The sequence below is a fragment of the Anolis carolinensis genome, chromosome 3 (assembly GCF_035594765.1).
Source record: "Anolis carolinensis isolate JA03-04 chromosome 3, rAnoCar3.1.pri, whole genome shotgun sequence".
Taxonomy (NCBI): Eukaryota; Metazoa; Chordata; class Lepidosauria; order Squamata; family Dactyloidae; genus Anolis; species Anolis carolinensis.
This window is the reverse complement of record NC_085843.1, coordinates 230,621,074-230,640,771: the sequence shown is the minus strand read 5'-3', so window position 1 is coordinate 230,640,771 and position 19,698 is coordinate 230,621,074. Positions and strand designations below refer to the sequence as shown.

General features: G+C 42.9%; 1 protein-coding gene across 1 annotated transcript; it reads right to left on the bottom strand.

The window, feature by feature from the left end:
- Window positions 1-565: 565 nt before the first annotated feature.
- LOC100553634 (steroid 17-alpha-hydroxylase/17,20 lyase) lies at window positions 566-11,780 on the bottom strand. The gene is made up of 8 exons (XM_003218482.4): window positions 11,262-11,780; window positions 8,528-8,666; window positions 7,623-7,852; window positions 6,319-6,405; window positions 4,945-5,157; window positions 2,952-3,121; window positions 2,741-2,844; window positions 566-1,868 (listed from the first exon to the last, which is right to left on the bottom strand). Exons 1-8 carry the CDS (start codon window positions 11,568-11,570, stop codon window positions 1,609-1,611), a joined length of 1,512 nt encoding a protein of 503 aa, XP_003218530.2. The 5' UTR covers window positions 11,571-11,780; the 3' UTR covers window positions 566-1,608.
- Window positions 11,781-19,698: the final 7,918 nt, after the last annotated feature.

Below are 19,698 nucleotides of genomic sequence, written 5' to 3'. Positions count from 1 at the left end.
AATAAATTCCACTGAGCTCAGTAGGGCTTGTTTCTTGAATAAGAATTCAACATTTTCTTCAGCTGTGAATCCTCAGATTATTGTTTTTTTTTTTCTCTCCAGCAAAGTTTCCTTCCTATCTGTTCTTCTATGCAAGCATTCCGTAACACAAAAAAAGGTAAAGGCTTCCCCTCAACATTAAGTCTAGTCGAATCCCAACTCTGTGGGGTGGTGCTCATCTCCATTTCTAAGCCGAAGAGCCGGCATTGTCCATAGATACCTCCTAGGTCATGTGGCCGATATGACTGCATGGAGCGCCATTATCTTCTCACCAAAGCAGTACCTATTGATCTACTCACATTTGCATGTTTTCGAACTGTTAGGTTGGCAGAAACTGGAGCTCCCCCCGCTCCCCAGATTCGAACTGTTGACCTTTCAGTCAGCAGGTTCAGCAGCCCAGTATTTTAACCCGCTATGAAACCGCGGCCCCTCCATAACACAAGATGAACTAAAAATATTTACTTCAATTTAGTTTTGTAAATTTTTAAGCAAAATAAAAACAGCAGGATTGTGCTAATGCTGAAAAACCATTATTTTAATATTTTTGTATACACAGAACATAGGGGAAAAGCTATACCCTTCAATTTAGTTTTGTAAAGTTTTTAAGCAAAATAAAAACCACAGGATTCTGCTAATGCTGAAAAACCATTCTTTTAATATTTTTGTATACACAGAACATGGGGGGGCAAAACTATATCCTACACCACATGTTTACAACAAATGAAATGAATAATCTAAATACTAATGCACAATGCTCTGCTATGGACATTTAATTGATGATGAAGGATACACCATCATTTTCATTATCAGCAGTTTGTTAATATGTCACCTTTCTTTCAGTCTGGGGCTCAAGGTGTCTTATCAAAAGCATGAATACAATAAAAGCACATGCAGTTACAAACATACAAAAGTACAGATGAAAACTTTACAAACTATAGCAGAATTAAAATCTTTTAAAATATTACTTTCCAACTAACAACTCACATGAACTCTTCAACATAATAGAAATCAAGAACTCTGAGAGAAAATAAACAGCCTCCTCAATTTTTTTCCAGCTCGCCATGAAAACAGACACTCGGGAACTCAAAAAATGTCTTGACTGCTGAGGTGAGGTGCTGATGAGTTTATCAAGTTTCTTGAACAAGCTTTTGGATTACTACTCTAGACATATTAGGTGGGGAACTCTGGAGGTTGTACTTTACTTGAGGGATAATCAGAGCATACAGATCTAATTACAATGAAGTCACCAGATCCCATCTAATTTTGGTTGCTAAGCAGGAGCAGGCTTACCCCCCTCTATTTCAATTGTTTTCTCTTTGTCAAAAAATAATTTTAAAAAAATTAACAACAAAATGAGGTACAGTGTCCTTTCTTCATTGATCCTATGAGTCTACTTTACTTTTGAAAAATTGCCTTTGTCTCCTATTCCGGGCAGCTATCTTTCCTTCTTCACAGTCTCCTATGTATCCAGTAAACCTTTACTGGTTTGGATGAACAGACACCCCCTTACTTTTTAATTGATTAGGGCAGCTTCTTGGATAATAAAATTGCATAATTGACCTATTATTTTCATTTCCAAGCTTCCCGCAGCATAGCCTTCACCTGGAACTTTGGCACTTGGAGCACAACTCCAAACTTGCCTTCTGGCTCAGGCAGCGTCTGGCCTTCAGGGATGCTCAGTGTAAATCTCTGCAAGATCCAGGATATGAAGAGGAAGATCTCCATCTTGGCTAGCGCTTCTCCCATACAAACCCGGACACCAGCTCCAAAAGGGAGGAAACTTGGAGAAGGGCTGTAGATTCGGTTCCCATCCTCATCCAAGAAACGATCTGTGTACAAAAGGAAAGACATATCACCTTAGAAAACACATCAAACTCTGTAACGCAGAATGGTAGAAGAAAATCATTGTGAGATTTCTGTCTCGAATTCTATCTTCCTTCCCCAAACAGACAACAGATAAAAGTGTACAACAGGCCCTCCACTTTCACAGGAACAAGAAGATTAAACCAGTCCATACTCCAGGAAATGCTCACTGGAGGGAAGGATTTTAGAGGCAAAGGTGAAGTACCTTGGCCACATCATGAGAAGACAGGAAAGCTTGATACTGGGTAAAACAGAAGGAAAAAGGAAGAGGGGCTAACCAAGGGCAAGATGGATGGATGGTATCCTTGAAGTGAGTGGCTTGACCTCAAAGGAGCTGGGGGTGGCAACGGCCAACAGGGAGCTCTGGCGTGGGCTGGTCCATGTATCACGAAGAGTTGGAAGCGACTGAACGAATAAACAACAAAAGGATGTAGCACTGAAGGTGGAAGGGGATGTCCTGTTGGAGATAGAAGTCATATAAATTCTCATAGGAACTTAGAGGGCATTAAGACTGACCCAACAGGTGGCTGACAGAAGGACAACAGAAGGGCATCCTTACAAGTGGCAGAAGCAGGTAAATATTTGCAGAGAATACCGTTCAGTCTACATAACTGAATAATGAAATGTACAGACCCACAGTGGTAGGATTGCCTGTGAGGAATCCTCACAGTTGGTGGCATTGGTGTTGAACAATTTTAGAACACAGGGTTGAAAATCATACATGTGGTGTAGGTAGCATTGGGATAGAAGCAGAGATCCTTGCTGTGATGTTCAAGAACTATAGAAAATGGAAAAACTGAGCAAGAGACCAGCAGAGAGGGAAGTTTTGCATGCTCACCTGGATTGAATTCATCATGTTTCTCCCACTCCTTTTCATCATGATGAATGGACCACAGGTTGACCACAATTTGAGCTCCCTTTGGGATGTCATATTCCCCAATGCTGCAGAATAGAAAACCCATCAGTGCCTTTCCTTCCCTGCAAACCTGGCTGCTATCCCCCCTCCCACTGACTTTACAAGGGATTCCCCTGATGGTAATGGGCCTCACGTTGTATCTTCCAGTGCCTCGTGTGGGATAAGAAGTGGAGAGACAGGACGGATACGCAAAACTTCACTGATGGTAGCCTCCAAGTACGGCAAATGCTGCCTGTCACTCAGCAAAGGATGCCTGCTAAAGCCAAGGTTTTGATCAAGCTCCTCTTGGATCTTTTGCTGTACCTGGAAAGAAAGAAGGAATTTGATTAGTCAAGAGCGATAGCTATGGGGGTACGGATTATCAACTCATCAGCCTTTTCCCACCTATTTCTTTAATTGTTTCTTATAACATAGTTGGGTGAAAGGGGATTTATATATATAATATTAGTACAAATGGCATAAAGAAACATCTTTAAATGGCCCTAGCAGGTATCACTGTGTGTTGTCAATCATAAGTTACTGTGGGTTAAATTAGATGTTAGGGCAGTAGTTCTCAATCTGTGGGTCCCCAGATGTTTTGCCCTTCAACTCCCAGAAATCCCAACAGCTGGTAAACTGGGAGTTGTAGGCCAAAAACACCTGGGGTCCCACAGATTGAGAACCACTGTATTAGGGGGAACATGTGTACTCTACAATTAACATGATCTCATCCAGATATGGAACTTCTTCAAAGATGCATACCTCAATACCTTTCAAATTAAGCAGATTAGTGTCTTATGATAACCAATTGAAAAATAAAGCATGTTAAAGACAGGGTGTCCGTAAAGTCTCTTTACCATCTAATTTAAAGTCTCTTTAAATGATAAAGAGACTTTACAGACACTCTGTACATGCATGTGAAGAAAATCAAATGTTCTGAGGGATATAGTTCTTGGTTATGATGGCAAGAACATATAAAGGCTATTTTGTGGTCACTGCTCAAGAACTCTACCTCAGCCACTCAAGTGGATAATTTCAAATTTAGAAATTCCAGATATGTGGTGTTCAAGCTGTTTATACAATATGGCACATCATTAAAGGCCCTTTCTTCATGGTAGATCAGTCCTTAAAGGCATGTTAAAAAGGCTTGAAATATTGCCCCATTCTGGGATCAGTATGTAGAAAAAAAGATGCAACCCAGTGACTGGAAGTAAAGATGGCATGCCTGAACATACTTCCATTCAGCATGAACTGCATTAGTGACCCCAGTAAATTAAGATTTAGCGTTAAGTCTGGCAGAATAGTATCTTTGGCATGGGAGGAGTAACTCGTGTATTCATTATTGTTGGGAAGCCAATATGGATATTTATTTATTTATTTATTTATTTATTTACAGTATTTATATTCTACTCTTCTCACCCCGAAGGGGACTCAGAGTGGATCACAGAACACATAGACGGCAAACATTCAATGCCATTATACATAGACAGGACAGACAACATTACAGGTAGAGGTATATAGGCATTTCCCATTTTCGGCGTCCTGGAGGTTGTGCTCAATTCTGGCCATGGGTGTGTGTGTGCTGTCACTCCATCCTCCATGTCGAAGAGCCCTGTTCACAGACTTTCTCCTTTCCTGATCGCCAGCATTTTCCTGGTATTTCCTTATGGTGCCATTAAAATACCTTCCCACTTAATCGGTACCAAGTTATCTACTTACTAGCTGTTTTCAATCTGCTGGGTTGGCAGTGAGCTGGGCTGATGATTGGGCTCTCACCCCTGACCCGGGTTTCGAACTGTCAACCTTTTGACTGGCAAGATTTTTTGCAGCTGGTGGTTAACCTGCTGTGCTAAGTAGTCTAAGTAGTGATCTAAGTGTTGAACTAGGACTCCAAGAGGCCAGGGTTCAAACCCCTGCTCAGTCAAGGGTATTTATTGGATTACCTGGAGCAAGTTACACACTCTTAGCCTTAGAGAAAGGCAATGGCAAGCGCTTCTGAATAAGAAAGCTTTAGGATAGAGTACTATAAGTCAGAATTTACTTGAAAACCCATAACAACAACCATAATTTAGATGTCTCTGTTACTTATAACCTGTTGTGCATCTCTTTCTTCCCAAGAGCCCAGAAAGATCAGAAGGATCAGGTACCTCTGGGTAGTGTAGGAGATAGAGGACAGTCCATTTCAGCACAGTAGTGGTGGTATCCACACCTGCACCAAAGATGTCGGCTACTGTCATGAGCAGGTAGTCATCTGTCAGCTTCTGCCCAGACATTATGTGGCTGTTGTTGTTCACCGCATTCAGTTTGGCTCTCAGGAGTGCATCCATGAGGTCATTGACAGATTCACTGCTGAACCTTTCCTGGGAAGAAAGATTATTATTTATTTATTTACAATATTTATATTGTGCCCTTCCCACTCCGAAGGGGACTCACAGCAGATTACAGAACACACATACGGCAAACATTCAATGCCGATTATACAATTAACAAGGACAGCCAACACAAATAGAGATAAAGGCAATTTTCCCCATATTGGATGCATCTTGGATGCTGTGCTTGACTCATGCCGTGGGAGGAAGGGGGCTGCTGTCGCTCTATCTTCCATGCCGAGGAGCTTTCCTTCGAGCAATGTCCTTAAAGGCACCTTTATTGCCTCCCTGCTAAAACGGTACCTATTTATCTACTCACATTTCTCCTTTCGACCTGCTAAGTGAGCAGGTAAGCTGGGGTTAACAACGGGTGCTGACCCTGATCAGCAGTTTAGCCTGCTGTGCTAAGAAGAAGGAGAAGAAGAAGAAGAGGCGGTGGCAGCAGCGGCACAAGCGACGGTGGAAGGGGCGGCGGAGGCAGTGGAGGAGGAGGAGGAAGAAAAAGTCTGTGCACTAAGATTGAGGCATATTGGAGGAGCTACAGAACAAACCTGGCCTCCATGGTGGAACAGTAAGTAGAAATGAAAGCATTTCACACATACACATTCTTGGCAACATATTATTTCATTATGATGTAGGGCATATAAAGTTCTAGAGCCAGTAAGAAGATGTGCAGTAAAATATAGTCTTCCTCCCCATCCATTCATAGAATCGTGACCGTGAAATCTAAGCTGCCCAACATCAGAGGAAGGACAGAGTGCAAGTCCAGTTGTGATGTAGCAAAAAAATAACCTACATATTCCTACAAATTATGCCCATAATGTAACTTAGCTATGTCTTAGGGCCCTTCCGCACAGCCATATAGCTCAGAATATCAAGGCAGATAATCCACAATATCTGCTTTCAACTGGGTTATCTGAGCCCACACTGCCATTTATTCCAGTTCAAAGCAGATAATGTGGGATTTTATTTAGCTGTGTGAAGGGGGCCTTAGTTATATATAAAAAAAGACACGTCATTTGTTAGTTTTAATCAGTTACTCTGATTACAACTAGCAATCTGTCTATTTCAGAGGAATTATATCTAAAATAGACAGGGTGCTCCTATAATCCTACATTTGTTGCCCTGCATTTTCTGAGTGGTAACACTTACTTTATGTTTTTCAAACTGCTGGTGTAGAAGCTGATCTCTCATCCCCACACACTTCTTCAGCAATGCCAATTCTTTATTGGGTAAAAACTGTGGGGAAAAGATCAAAAACTTTATGACAAGTTCCTCTTTTGACTGCAGATTTTAATTCATGCCTCACAATCCTAGAACTGCCAACCCTGAGACTTCGATAGGAACTAATTTAGTTGCCTATTGATTTTCTAACACAAAAGTAAGTGCTTCTGTGTTTTTAAACATTTCTTGCATCCTGCATTTGCCTCCAAATCTCATAAAATATGGAGAATTTATCTTCCAGAAAAGCCTTATTGATCTATTGGACTTTCCATCCAAAATATATATTCTGTGCAGAAAGAAGTACACACATGCAAATAGAAAGTATTTGCATTAAACTGATGTTATTCAAACAGGTAACAATTATTTTCTCCTCTTAATCAATGCAATATTGAAGGCAGCACTCCCCCCCCCCCCCCAGTATGGGATGTATTTCGTCAAAAACACTGTCTATCCCTCCTGTGCTTCTTCTAACAACAAGGTGAAATTGTGCGATCACTCATTAACCCAATGGTTCTCAACCTTCCTAATGCCATGACTCCATAATACAGTTCCTCATGTCGTGGTGACCCCCGACCGTAACATTATTTTCGTTGCTACTTCATAACTGTAATTTTGCTACTGTTATGAATTGTAATGTAAATATCTACTATGCAGGATATACTACTATACTATTTTCATTCACTGGACCGAATTTGCACAAGTACCCGGCACGCCCAAATTTGAATATTGGTGGGGTTGAGGGGGGGATTAATTTTGTCATTTGGGAAGAAAGAGGTGCACATTTGGGAGTTGTAGTTGCTGGTATTTATAGTTCACCTACAATCCAAGAGCATTCTGAACTTCGCCAATGGTGGAGTTGAACCAAACTTGGCACACAGAATTCCTATGACCACCAGAAGATACTGGAAGGGTTTGGTGGGCACTGATCTAGAGTTTTGGAGTTGTAGTTCACCTACATCCAGCCTTCTCTGCCAAAGGGGTTCCTCAGACTATCAGAAATACGTATTTAGTGATGTCTTTGGCGACCACTCTGACACCCCTTCATGACCCTCCCCCAGGTTGAGAAAGCTGCATTAGTCAAACTGTGTTTGTCAGCTGTAGGAAGATATATCTACAAGTTCTTAATTGTTGAGTTTTATGATGTGGCTATCATCTTTCCCATTTCTGGAAACTCTACTGGAGGAATAGAATATTTGTTGTTGCTGCTGCATGTTCCTCACTAAAGTGCTCACCTGAAGCCAAGGAAAGAGATCCACCATGCTTTGTTTGGCAACAGTGTCCACAATGCCTTGGCTGTATTTTAGCATAGCCTCAAATTCAGGATCCCCACGTTGGTAGGATGAGTTAAAGCAAAGGGAGCAAACCACATTCGTCACAGCCCGTGTCAGCTCAGGTGACATGTCCAGAGATGAATCCTGGGCAGCACTCAGAGTTTCACACAAAGAAGTTGCTTCTTGACAGACTGGAAGAATAGTGCAGAGGAAGAGACACAGGAAGAAACTATGAATTCTTTATAAATGGGGATTAAAGGAGAGGTACATAAGGGAGGACATAAAAGGACATTGCTAGGTCAAGAATGGAAAGGAGTCATGTCTGAAATTGACAGGTTGCTCCTATAAGAACTCCCATTCAAGGCCATTCATATGGTCCCTATGTAGACTTGCCCACAGCTGCATGGTATACTGTAGATTCCGCTGGGCAGGAAGAAGCTAGGCCTTTCAGCTGCAATGTTAACCAAGGTGGCCAATTGCAACATTCATACTGGCCTTCTACAGACAAGAGTTGTTTTTCCCATCCCGGACATTCCACAGGTATATAAACCCCACTTGTCTATTTTCCAACAGACCACTCAACCTCTGAAGATGCCTGCCATAGATGCGGACAAAACGTCAGGAGAGAATGCTTCTGGAACATGGCCATACAGCCCAGAAATCTCACAGCAACCTGGTGACAGAATTGCACTGGGACTTGGAAGAGCCAGGTGAAAAAAGCACTGGGCCAATTCTCCTTCCAATCCGATCTGCCTCACAGGGTTGTTGCAAATTAAGCCGAATGCCACTGTGAGATGCTTCTCTCCCTGGCTCACTTTGTTGGCATTCCTTTGGAAGCATCCCAGCAATTTAACAGGACCACTTACTTATCTTCTCCAGGGCTAGAGATCCTTCCCCAAACATGGAAAGGGCAGAGTGCACTAGCTTGCGCTGATATTTCCAAATTGGACTGTAGGAGGCAAAGGCAATGTCTTTTGCATTCCTTGTCAGCAGGTCTGTGGTTACCTTGAATGAAAGGGGTGAGAAAAGCAAGAAAAAAGAGTTTGTGTCAATTTGATTGTCCTTCTACAATGAGCATAATACATATCACATGTATACTGCCAGGATTCCTCAGAAAATGTACAGCTGCATTTAATTAATTTCAAAATCATTTCACAGTGCCGATTGTTCCTATCGGTTTCTTCCGAGGGCCCTTCCAAACAGCTGAATAAAATCTGATTTGAACTGGAATATATGGCAGTGTGGACTCAGATAATGCAGTTCAAAATAGATATTGTGAGATTTTCTGCCTTGATATTCTGGGATATAGGGCTGCGTGGAAGGGCCATGACAAATGAGATGAGGATGATATTTCATTATAAGTCCTGATTCTAATTTATATTACTACCGGCAGTGTTCACTGTGTTCCATTTTAATGGTTGGTAAATACGCAGAGGGTTTATATAAATATGAAAACCAAACTCTGCTAGGAACAGACATGTGCGGTACTGTCTTATTAGCAAACAAAGGATGAAGAAGACAAGAGAAAAAGCCATGAGCAACCTATTTCTAAACTGTAAAGGGAAAAGGAGGCCATTCTGTGTGAATCCTGCCAGGTCATTTTTCACTGAAGAGGCAAAGGCCTTGTATCTTTGGAGGATACATTCCAAGAACACTACCAGATAAACTATGGATACCTGAAACCATGAATAATAATGAATTCTATGTTTTGACTATACTTGGACCAGACTCATACCATAGGATCACACTGAAGAACCTAGAGAAGCCCACTACACTTCCAGGAGAATTTTTTAGCATCATGGATAAGTGAAATCATGGATGATATGTCAGTGGACAAGGGGATCATACTGTATACAAAGAGGATATAGGACCTGGTGCAATGGGTTAAACCCTTATGCCGGCTGAACCGCTGACCTGAAGTTTGGGTTGCTGACCTGAAGGTTGCCGGTTCGAATCCATGAGACAGAGTGAGCTACTATCTGTCAGTTCTAGCTTGGTGGGACATGAAAGAAGCCTCCCAGCAGGATGGCAAGAACACATCTGAGTGTTCCCTGGGCAACATCTTTGTAGACAGACAATTCTCTCACACCAGAAACAACTTGCAGTATGTTCTCAAGTTGCTTCTGACATGATAAAAAAATCATAGGTGCTTCAGGAAGAGGTTTTAATTTGATAGGGGGTCTACATGATGTCATTTTATTTTGTAACTTTCCTTTTCCCCCAGTTGTGTCCATATTTTTGCGTAACTCTAAGAAAAATCCATTATTACAGAAGGAAATACTGAATAACATCATAGTCCTTTTTGATTTGTTAGTGCTAGGGAATTCCATATCAAAGCATCCTGCATGTCTTGCTCCTAGAACTATATTCACAGACAAAAGAAACATACAATGCGCATACAATGTACAGACTGGAAAATATTTTAAATATTAAAAATAAAATAGTTTCTAAACAACACTTCCAACAATCTCTAAAACATCTCTGAAAGTCATAAAGAAACATTGCATATTAAAATGGTCTAGCATTGTACATTCGATAGTAAATCTCATCTTGGTAACTTATAAGAAAATAGTTCTTGCTATTATATTTTCTAACTAGGTGTATCATCCTATAATCAGAACCGGAATAACTGGTGTACAAATGCCAAATGAATAGGAAAAGATAATATACAGATGCTCCATTTTGCCCATCCCCACAAATTATATTAAAGAAATGAAGGCAGCAGTTTGTATACAAGACAAATTATATATTTAGTCAAGATGTAAATATTTACTGAATAATACATTTCAACAAGAAACCATAAACTCCTTGATATGTAAAGATTCGGGTCTACTTAAAGATATGTCTTATTTAAGTTAGCAATCAAAAATAAACAGCACTTTTTTCCTTGCACAATATGAGAAATATTTGTGTATGACAGAAAATAGTCATAACTACACCATAATTCTCCAGATAGTCTTGCAAGTACAACTCCCATCATTGCTGAATGTTGGCCAAAGAAACTGCTTTAAAAATGTGATTCCTCTTAGCTGTATACTTCTTTAGTTTTCTTCCTGCAAAGTAAACCATTCAAAGAAGAGTCCATCGGCTATATTGTGCTACATGCAAAGCAAAAGGGGTCAGTGGTAGAACACATGCTTCAAGTATTGAAGAGGTTCATTCTTTCATATTACCATTTAAAGGATTTCAACTAGTGTCAGGGAATCTACAAAAGACATTGAGAAGCTACTGCCAAGATACTACCAGATGAGCAGGAGGAATGATTTGCCTCCCTACATGTCTGGAAGCAAAATGATGTGGCCATGAATGATATCATAAACCTAGACACACATAGGTTCATAACATCATTCATGGCCACAACATTTTGCTACCTGACACAAAGAAGCAAATGTCATTTCCCACAGCTATCCAAACTAAAGTACAAAGAACTTAATGTCAACCCTTGCATGTGAGGCAGATAATCTTGCAAATACAACTCCCATCATTGCTGAACGTTGGCCATGCTTTTTGGAGTTCACAGGAATCAAGTGATGGGGAAATGACAGGTTCCCATCCATTGGCATAGATAAAAAAAAGCTTAGGTACTCCTGGTTTGCTTACTGTTCTAGGCCGTCCAGCAAAGATCTTCCCTTTCTTTAGCAGAACCTCTTTGGCATGGAGATAGCTGTTCACCACCACCACATAATCAGAGCCCATGTAAAGAGAGTAGAGGCTGCCATACTTCTGCTGCAATCTGTAGAAGAGAAGGTGAGGCTTTGTATCTCCCATAAAATGCAACAGACTCCCAATGAGTGGCAAGGAAAGCAGGCTCTTGGGGTAGTTGCGCTTGCGTTTCAGCTTCACCTGGGCCTTCATAGAGAAGGACAGGAAGGCCAGAATCACAAGGAAGAGAATCAAAATAGCCAGCATTGTTCCTCTGTTTGCCCTGAAGCTTGGTCTGGAAGCCAAGAACAAGCAGTCAGGGAAGGCAATTGCCTCGCAACAGCCAATGTTTGGATTCTTATAAGGGCTTGTTGTGACTCACCTTGCCTTAGGATTCTGCCTTGCCTTGTCAGTTAATAGCTGGGAGATAACAGTAATCTGGAGCTCAAACTCAACCTTGCTTTAAAGCCTTTGAGCAATCCCAAGCCAAATAAAATAAAAAAAACAAAATTAAAGCTATTTATTTGCTTGCATTGTTTTCAACTGACATTTTCATCATAAGAAAGAGTTGTTGTTATCTTCCCTTGGATAGGACTATACATCAAGGACTGTAAGGACTATACATCATGGACTGATTCAAGCCAGGATTAGAGAACCACGCGGACTTTGAAGATGTTGTCTTTTCTCCCCAGGGATTTTTCCTTCTCACACATAATTCTACCATCAGCAGCTGTTCTGTTCTATCATGTTGTAGCACAGAGAGAAAAGGAGAACAGGGAAGACTGAGATCAGATTCCATGGGGGCTTTTAGTAGTCCCTTTCCCACAATGCAGTTCCCCTTCCTCCACTCACCTAGATGACATCAGAATGGCATTATAACTAGTAACTACCTTAAAAACGTTCCTTTGTAGACTGCAATTCCCACAATCCCACTGGGCAATGCTCAGTGAATTCACTGATAGTTGTTTTTTTCCGTTTCAGGAGCAACTTGAGAAACTGCAAGTCGCATCTGGTGTGAGAGAATTGGCTGTCTGTAAGGATGTTGCCCAGGGGACGCCCGGATGTTTTACCATCCTGTGGGAGGCTTCTCTCATGTCCCCACATGTGAAGCTAGAGCTGATGGACAGGAGCTCACCAGACTCTCCGGATTCAAGGGTTTAACCCACTGCACCACCGGGAGCTCTGCTGAGTAGTGATTCCAGCAGATAGACACTCTGGTGTCCTGCTCTTACCATATTAGGGTGCAGAGAATATCCTCTGAATTATATTCCAGACTTTAAAGAAACTGTTCAAGGTGGTGAACAGTTTAACAGAGAATGTTAACCTGAGTATGTTAACCTGAGTATCTCCATCACAGTATAATACACTAATAACCGCACCATGATGACTGATTTGCACAAATGTTATTCCCACAGATAATATTGCCATCATTGTTCTTATTGAGAGACTTTAGTATGTGCAAATAACTATGTATCCCTAATGCAGTGGTTCTCAACTTGGGGTCCCCAGATGTTTTGGGCCTACAACTCCCACAAATCCCAGCCAGTTTACCAGCTGTTAGGATTTCTGGGAGTTGAAGGCCAAAAACATCTGGGGACCCCAGGTAGAGAACCACTGCCCTAATGGGATGACATCTCAGAACAGATAATAATAATAATAATAATAATAATAATAATAATAATAATAATAATAATAATAATACTTTATTTATACCCCGCCACCATCTCCCCAACGGGGACTCGGGGCGGCTTACATGGGGCCATGCCCAAGACAATACAATATAAACAGCATATAAAAGAACAGCACATCACAATACAATAAGCAATACAATAAATAATAATATCCATTACAAAATAAAACAAGGAGGCAATGAAAAACAATGAAAAACAAGATTTCTGTTCTGCAGCTGAAGAGCACTTATCTAGAAGTAAGCCCCTTTGAATTCTGAAACTTACTTCTAAGAAAATATGCACTGGATCTGCTAGATGAGGTGAACATGTCACATTCTGTATGTTTTGGGGGACTGCAGTTGTCACCAGCCTTAGTTGCCGACTGTCTACTTCTCACAGCAGGTGGTGAATAAAAATTACAGTTCACCAACATCTAGAGATGACAAAATATAGTGGTTTGCAGGTTGGATTACCATTCTGAGAGACCAAGGTTAAATCCCTGCTCATCCATGGAAACCTACTTGGTGACCATGGCCAAGTAATATTATTTCAGCCTCCGAGGAAGCAATGGTAAACTTTCTCTGAATGAATCTTTCCAAGAAAATGATGACTGATTTGCACAACAGCATAACTATGATAGGGGTGTTGTAACTGAAAACAACTTGAAAACATGTATCAGCAATTTACAGCCTTCTGTAGGTGCTCTCTATGTTGTGGCTTCCAACTCTTCGTGACCTCCTGGACCAGCCCACACCAGAGCTCTCTGTTGGCCATCGCCACCCACAGCTCCTTCAAGGTCAAGCCAGTCACTTCAAGGATACTATCCATCCATCTTGACCTTGGTTGGCCCCTCTTCCTTTTTCCTTCAATTTTCCCCATCATCATTGTCTTCTCCAAGCCTTCCTGTCTTCTCATTATGTGGCCAAAGTATTTCATCTTTGCCTCTAATATCTTTCCCTCCAGTGAGCAGTCAGGCATTATTTCCTGGAGGATGTGCTGGTTTGATCTTCTTGTGGTCCAAGGCACTCTCATAATTGTCCTCCAACACCACAGTTCAAAAGCATCTATCTTCCTTCGCTCTGCCTTCCTTATGGTCCAGCTCTTGCAGCCATAGGTTACTATGGGGAATACCATTGTTTTAACTATGAGGGACTAAGCAATTTATCTAGCCATTATAATTAATTGTTATGAACTTTTCCACGCTGCTATGAATTGTGTTTAGCTGTGTCAATTTGGAGCCACGAGTTAGGGATTGGGGTTGGTTTTCTGCCAGGGATGGGAGGAAGGTGGCGGTGTGGAGGAGCTTACCATCGCTCCTTTGCCATGGACCGACCATCACCTGATCAGGTTTAGGCTGACTGCACCACCTATCCTCCGCAGGGGTGGAGGACCCATTAAAATGGTCCACCCCAGGAGGCTTATGGATCCAGATGGATTCCTGACGGCCCTTGGGGAGTTTCCCGCTGCCTTGGTTGGTGATCCTGTTGATGCCCTGGTCTCTCTCTGGAATGGGGAGATGACTAGAGCAGTAGACACGATCGCTCCGGAACGTCCCCTTTCGAGTACCCGAGCTAAACCGACTCCTTAGTTCACCAAGGAGTTGGCAGTGATGAAGCAAAAGAAGAGGGAATTAGAGCGCGCATGGTATTCAGAGTGGAACGAATCAGACCCGACACAGTTATGTGCCTACTTAGAATCATAGAATCATAGAATCATAGAGTTGGAAGAGACCTCATGGGCCATCCAGTCCAACCCCCTGACAAGAAGCAGGAAATCACATTCAAAGCACCCCCGACAGATGGCCATCCAGCCTCTGTTTAAAAGCCTCCAAAGAAGGAGCCTCCACCACAGTCCGGGGGAGAGAGTTCCACTGCCGAACAGCCCTCACAGTGTGGAAATTCTTCCTGATGTTCAGGTGGAATCTCCTTTCCTGTAGTTTGAAGCCATTGTTCTGCGTCCTAGTCTGCAGAGCAACAGAAAACAAGCTTGCTCCCTCCTCCCTATGACTTCCCCTCACATATTTGTACATGGCTATCATGTCTCCTCTTAGCCTTCTCTTCTGCAGGCTAAACATACCCAGTTCTTTAAGCTGCTCCTCATAGGGCTTGTTCTCCAGACCTTTGATCATTTTAGTTGCCCTCCTCTGGACACATTCCAGCTTGTCAACATCTCTCTTCAACTGCGGTGCCCAGAATTGGACACAGTATTCCAGGTGTGGTCTGACCAAGGCAGAATAGAGGGGGAGCATGACTTCCCTGGATCTAGACGCTATACCCCTATTGATACAGGCCAAAATCCCGTTGGCTTTCTTAGCAGCTGCATCACATTGCTGGCTCATGTTTAACTTGTTGTCCACAAGGACTCCAAGATCTTTTTCACATGTACTGCTGTCTAGCCAGGCGTCCCCCATTCTGTATCTTTGCATTCCATTATTTCTGCCGAAGTGAAGTATCTTGCATTTATCCCTGTTGAACTTCATTTTGTTAGTTTCGGCCCATCTCTCTAGTCTGTCAAGATCGTTTTGAATCATAGAATCATAGAATCATAGAATAGTAGAGTTGGAAGAGACCTCATGGGCCATCCAGTCCAACCCCCTGCCAAGAAGCAGGAAGTCGCATTCAAAGCACCCCTGACAGATGGCCATCCAGGCTCTGTTTAAAAGCCTCCAAAGAAGGAGCCTCCACCACAGTCCGGGGGAGAGAGTTCCACTGCCGAACAGACCTCACAGTGAGGAAGTTCTTCCTAATGCTCAGGTGGAATCTCCTTTCCTGTAGTTTGAAGCCATTGTTCCGTGTCCTAGTCTGCAGGGCAGCAGAAAACAAGCTTGCTCCCTCCTCCCTATGACTTCCCCTCACATATTTGTACATGGCTATCATGTCTCCTCTCAGCCTTCTCTTCTGCAGGCTAAACATGCCCAGTTCTTTAAGCCTCTCCTCATAGGGCTTGTTCTCCAGACCTTTGATCATTTTAGTTGCCCTCCTCTGGACGCTTTCCAGCTTGTCAACATCTCCCTTCCACTGCGGTGCCCAGAATTGGACACAGTATTCCAGGTGTGGTCTGACCAAGGCAGAATAGAGGGGGAGCATGACTTCCCTGGATCTAGACGCTATACCCCTACTGATGCAGGCCAGAATCCCATTGGCTTTCTTAGCAGCCGCATCACATTGCTGGCTCATGTTTAACTTGTTGTCCACGAGGACTCCAAGATCTTTTTCACATGTACTGCTGTCTAGCCAGGTATCCCCCATTCTGTATCTTTGCATTCTGCTTCTGTCTTCTGGAGTGTTCCCAGTTTGGGGTCATCTGCAAACTTAATGATCGTGCCTTCTAACCCTTTGTCTAAGTCGCTAATAAAAATGTTAAACAGAACCGGGCCCAGGACGGAACCCTGCGGCACTCCACTCGTGACTTCTTTCCAAGATGAAGACGACACATTGGTGAGCACCCTTTGGGTTCGTTTGCTTAGCCAATTACAGATCCACCTAATCGTAGTTTTGTCTAGCCCACATTTTACTAGTTTGTTTGCCAGAAGGTCATGGGGGACTTTGTCGAAGGCCTTACTGAAATCTAGGTATTTCCCATGCTCTGTGCATTAGTGTAAAGACATGTAAGGCCCTGTGACCTTCCCCCGAGCTGTTTATTTGGGATTATTGTGCTCTCAGTGGCTTGGTCCTTGCTGTGTTTGTGCAGCCCTCATTTAGCCTTTTAGTGGTTCCCTGTGGTCGTGGGTAATACAGTGTTCGGCAGGCTGTTGTTCCCCTCCCCCAGTGGATCTAGTTTAAAGTGCGCCTGATGAGATTTGTAAGTCTGTGTGCAAAAAAATGTTTTCCTACTTGTGTGAGATGCATCCCATCACTTGCCAGTAGACCATCCTCCTGGAAGAGTATGCCATGGTCAAGGAAGCCAAAATGCTCCTCTTGACACCATTTTCTGAGCCAGTTATTGACCTGTACTATTTTTCTGGTCCTTGTAGAGCCATGTCCTACAACGGGGAGGAGGGATGAAAAGATCACATGTACATTACACAGTTTTAGCTTTCTTTCGAGGGCTCAAAAATCATTTGTGATCTTTTGAAAAGGTCATATGCCACGCAATAGATGCTGCAAAGAATGGTTTCTTGGCAGCTAATATTGCGTCTGCAAAGAACCGTCCGGCGGAGCTGTTCCGAGTTGTCAGAGGTTTGTTAAATCCCGTTGCTCAAGACGGGATCCCTGATAAGTTGGCAGTCCGCTGCAAAGCATTTGCTCGGTTCTTTGCGGACAAAGTCGCTCTGATCTGCACCGGCTTTGGCACCATATTAACGGCACTCTTCGAGGATGTAACACGAGCACCTGCTTGTCCTATTTTGATGGATTCTTTTCAATTGGTTCAGCCTGAGGATGTGGACAAGGTGCTTGGAGAGGTGAGGGCTACCACATGCATCCTAGACACCTGCTCATCCTGGCTGATAAAGGAAGCCAGAGGGGGTTTGGCCGAGTGGGTGAAGGTGGTGGTGAATGCCTCCCTTTGGGAAGGCATTTTTCCAGCGAGCCTCAAATTGGCTGTTATCAAACCGCTGTTGAAGAAGCCATCACTGGAACCCACTCAATTGGATAACTTTTGGCCCATTTCCAATCTCCCCTTTTTGGGCAAGGTCATGGAATGTGTGGTGGCTGCACAACTCCAGGCATTCTTGGTTGACACTGATTTTCTGGGTCCAGCACAGTCTGGCTTCAGGCCGGGGCATGGTACCGAGAAAGCCTTGGTCGCTTCAGTCAATGATCTTCGCCAGGAACTGGACAGGGGGAGTGTGTCCCTGCTTGGTTCTGCTGGACCTCTCAGCGGCCTTTGATACTGTCGATCATGGTACCCTTCTGGGGCGCCTTGCCGGGATGGGTCTTGGAGACACTGTTTTGCAGTGGCTCCGGTCCTTCCTGGAGGGTCGTTCCCGATCAGCCATTTCTTGGAAAGCAAGCAGTCTGGAAAATCATGACAGGACTTATTGTGGGTCAATCAACCATTTCCTGAAAATGCAATGTACCAAGTCATTCTTCCTCCAACTTGGCTGTAAATACAGCTGAAAGCAGGCAGCTCCCCCACCTTCCAACTAGTACAGGGCTGAGCCATACTCTCATGGACCAAAAACGGCTGACAGATGTCCTCTGTGCTAAGAAGAAGAGGCTGGTGAAGAGGATCTATTAACCAAAGTACCCATAGAACCTTCGCCTGTGCTTTTCACAAAGTCCAATGCTGAGTCATTGTTTTCTAACCAGAATTTGAGACTATGAGCTAATTGCCATGAGATTCTCCAAGAAGGATGAGATTCAATGAGGTAAGCCTTCTAGACAATCAGTGTTTGTATTTTTCAATGCCTACTGTCCTATCAGCAGTTTATAATCTTAAAATGCAGCTTGTAAATGCTAAGAGTATGGACAAAGCTATAGTTTTATCCTGGTTGACGACAATGGGGTGTTCCCAAGGACCACTCTACACATGTGCAAGGCCAAGCCATAAGATCAGCCTTGCAGGGTTTGCTCTGGCCTATCAGCATGAACCATTTTTAAAACTGGTTTTTGATTGTGTTTGCAGTTATATTTATTTCTATCATTCCTGTTTCATTCTCTAGGTTTAAAAAAGTCATTTCTTTATTTGCAATTGTTCACCTTCACAGGGGTCTTGTGACACTAATCCCATTGAATGTGGAGGGATGACTATAGTCAATACTTAGATAGTGGAGTTCCCGGTGGAGCAGTGGGTTAAACTCTTGTGCCAGCAGGACTGATGACTTGAAGGTTGGGTTGCTGGCCTGAAGATTGCCAGTTTAGATCCAACCCGGGGAAAGCGCAGATGAGCTCCCTCTATCAGGCCAGCTCCATGTGGGGACAAGGATGGTAAAAACATCAAAAACATTCAGGCGTCCCCCGGGCAACGTTCTTGCAGACGACTAATTCTCTCACACCAGAAGCGACTTGCAGTTTCTCAAGTCACTCCTGACATTAAAAAAAACCTGCGGGTTACTGTGAGTTTTCCGGGCTGTATGGCCATGTTCCAGAAGCATTCTCTTCTGACATTTTGCCCACATCTATGGCAAGCATCCTCAGAGGTTGTGAGGTCTGTTGGAAACTAGGCAAGTGAGGTTTACATATCTGTGCAAGATCCACGGTGGGAGAAAGAACTCTTGTCTATTTAAGACAAGTGTGAATTTTGCAGTTGATCACCTTGATTATCATTGAATAGCCTTGTTGCTTCAAAGCTTGGCTGCTTTTTGCCTGGGAGAATCCTTTGTTGGGGGGTGATTAGTAGGCCCTGATTGTTTCCCGACTGGAATTTGCATGTTTTCAGACTGTTGTTCTTTATTTACTGTCCTGATTGTGGAATTTTTTTTTATTCTGGTAGAACTGTAAATATAAATTATTTTCTTAAAAAAAGAGCCGGCGTTGTCTATAGATACCTCCTAGGTCATGTGGCCGACATGACTGCATGGAGCGCCATTATCTTCTCACCAAAGCAGTACCTATTGATCTACTCACATTTGCATGTTTTCGAACTGTTAGTTTGGCAGAAACTGGAGCTCACCCCGCTTCCCAGATTTGAACAGCTAACCTTTCAGTCAGCAGGTTCAGCAGACCAGCATTTTAACCTGCTACGAAACTGCGGCCCCGCGTAACACAAGATGAACTAAAATATTTACTTCAATTTAGTTTTGTAAAGTTTTAAGCAAAATAAAAACCACAGGATTCTGCTAA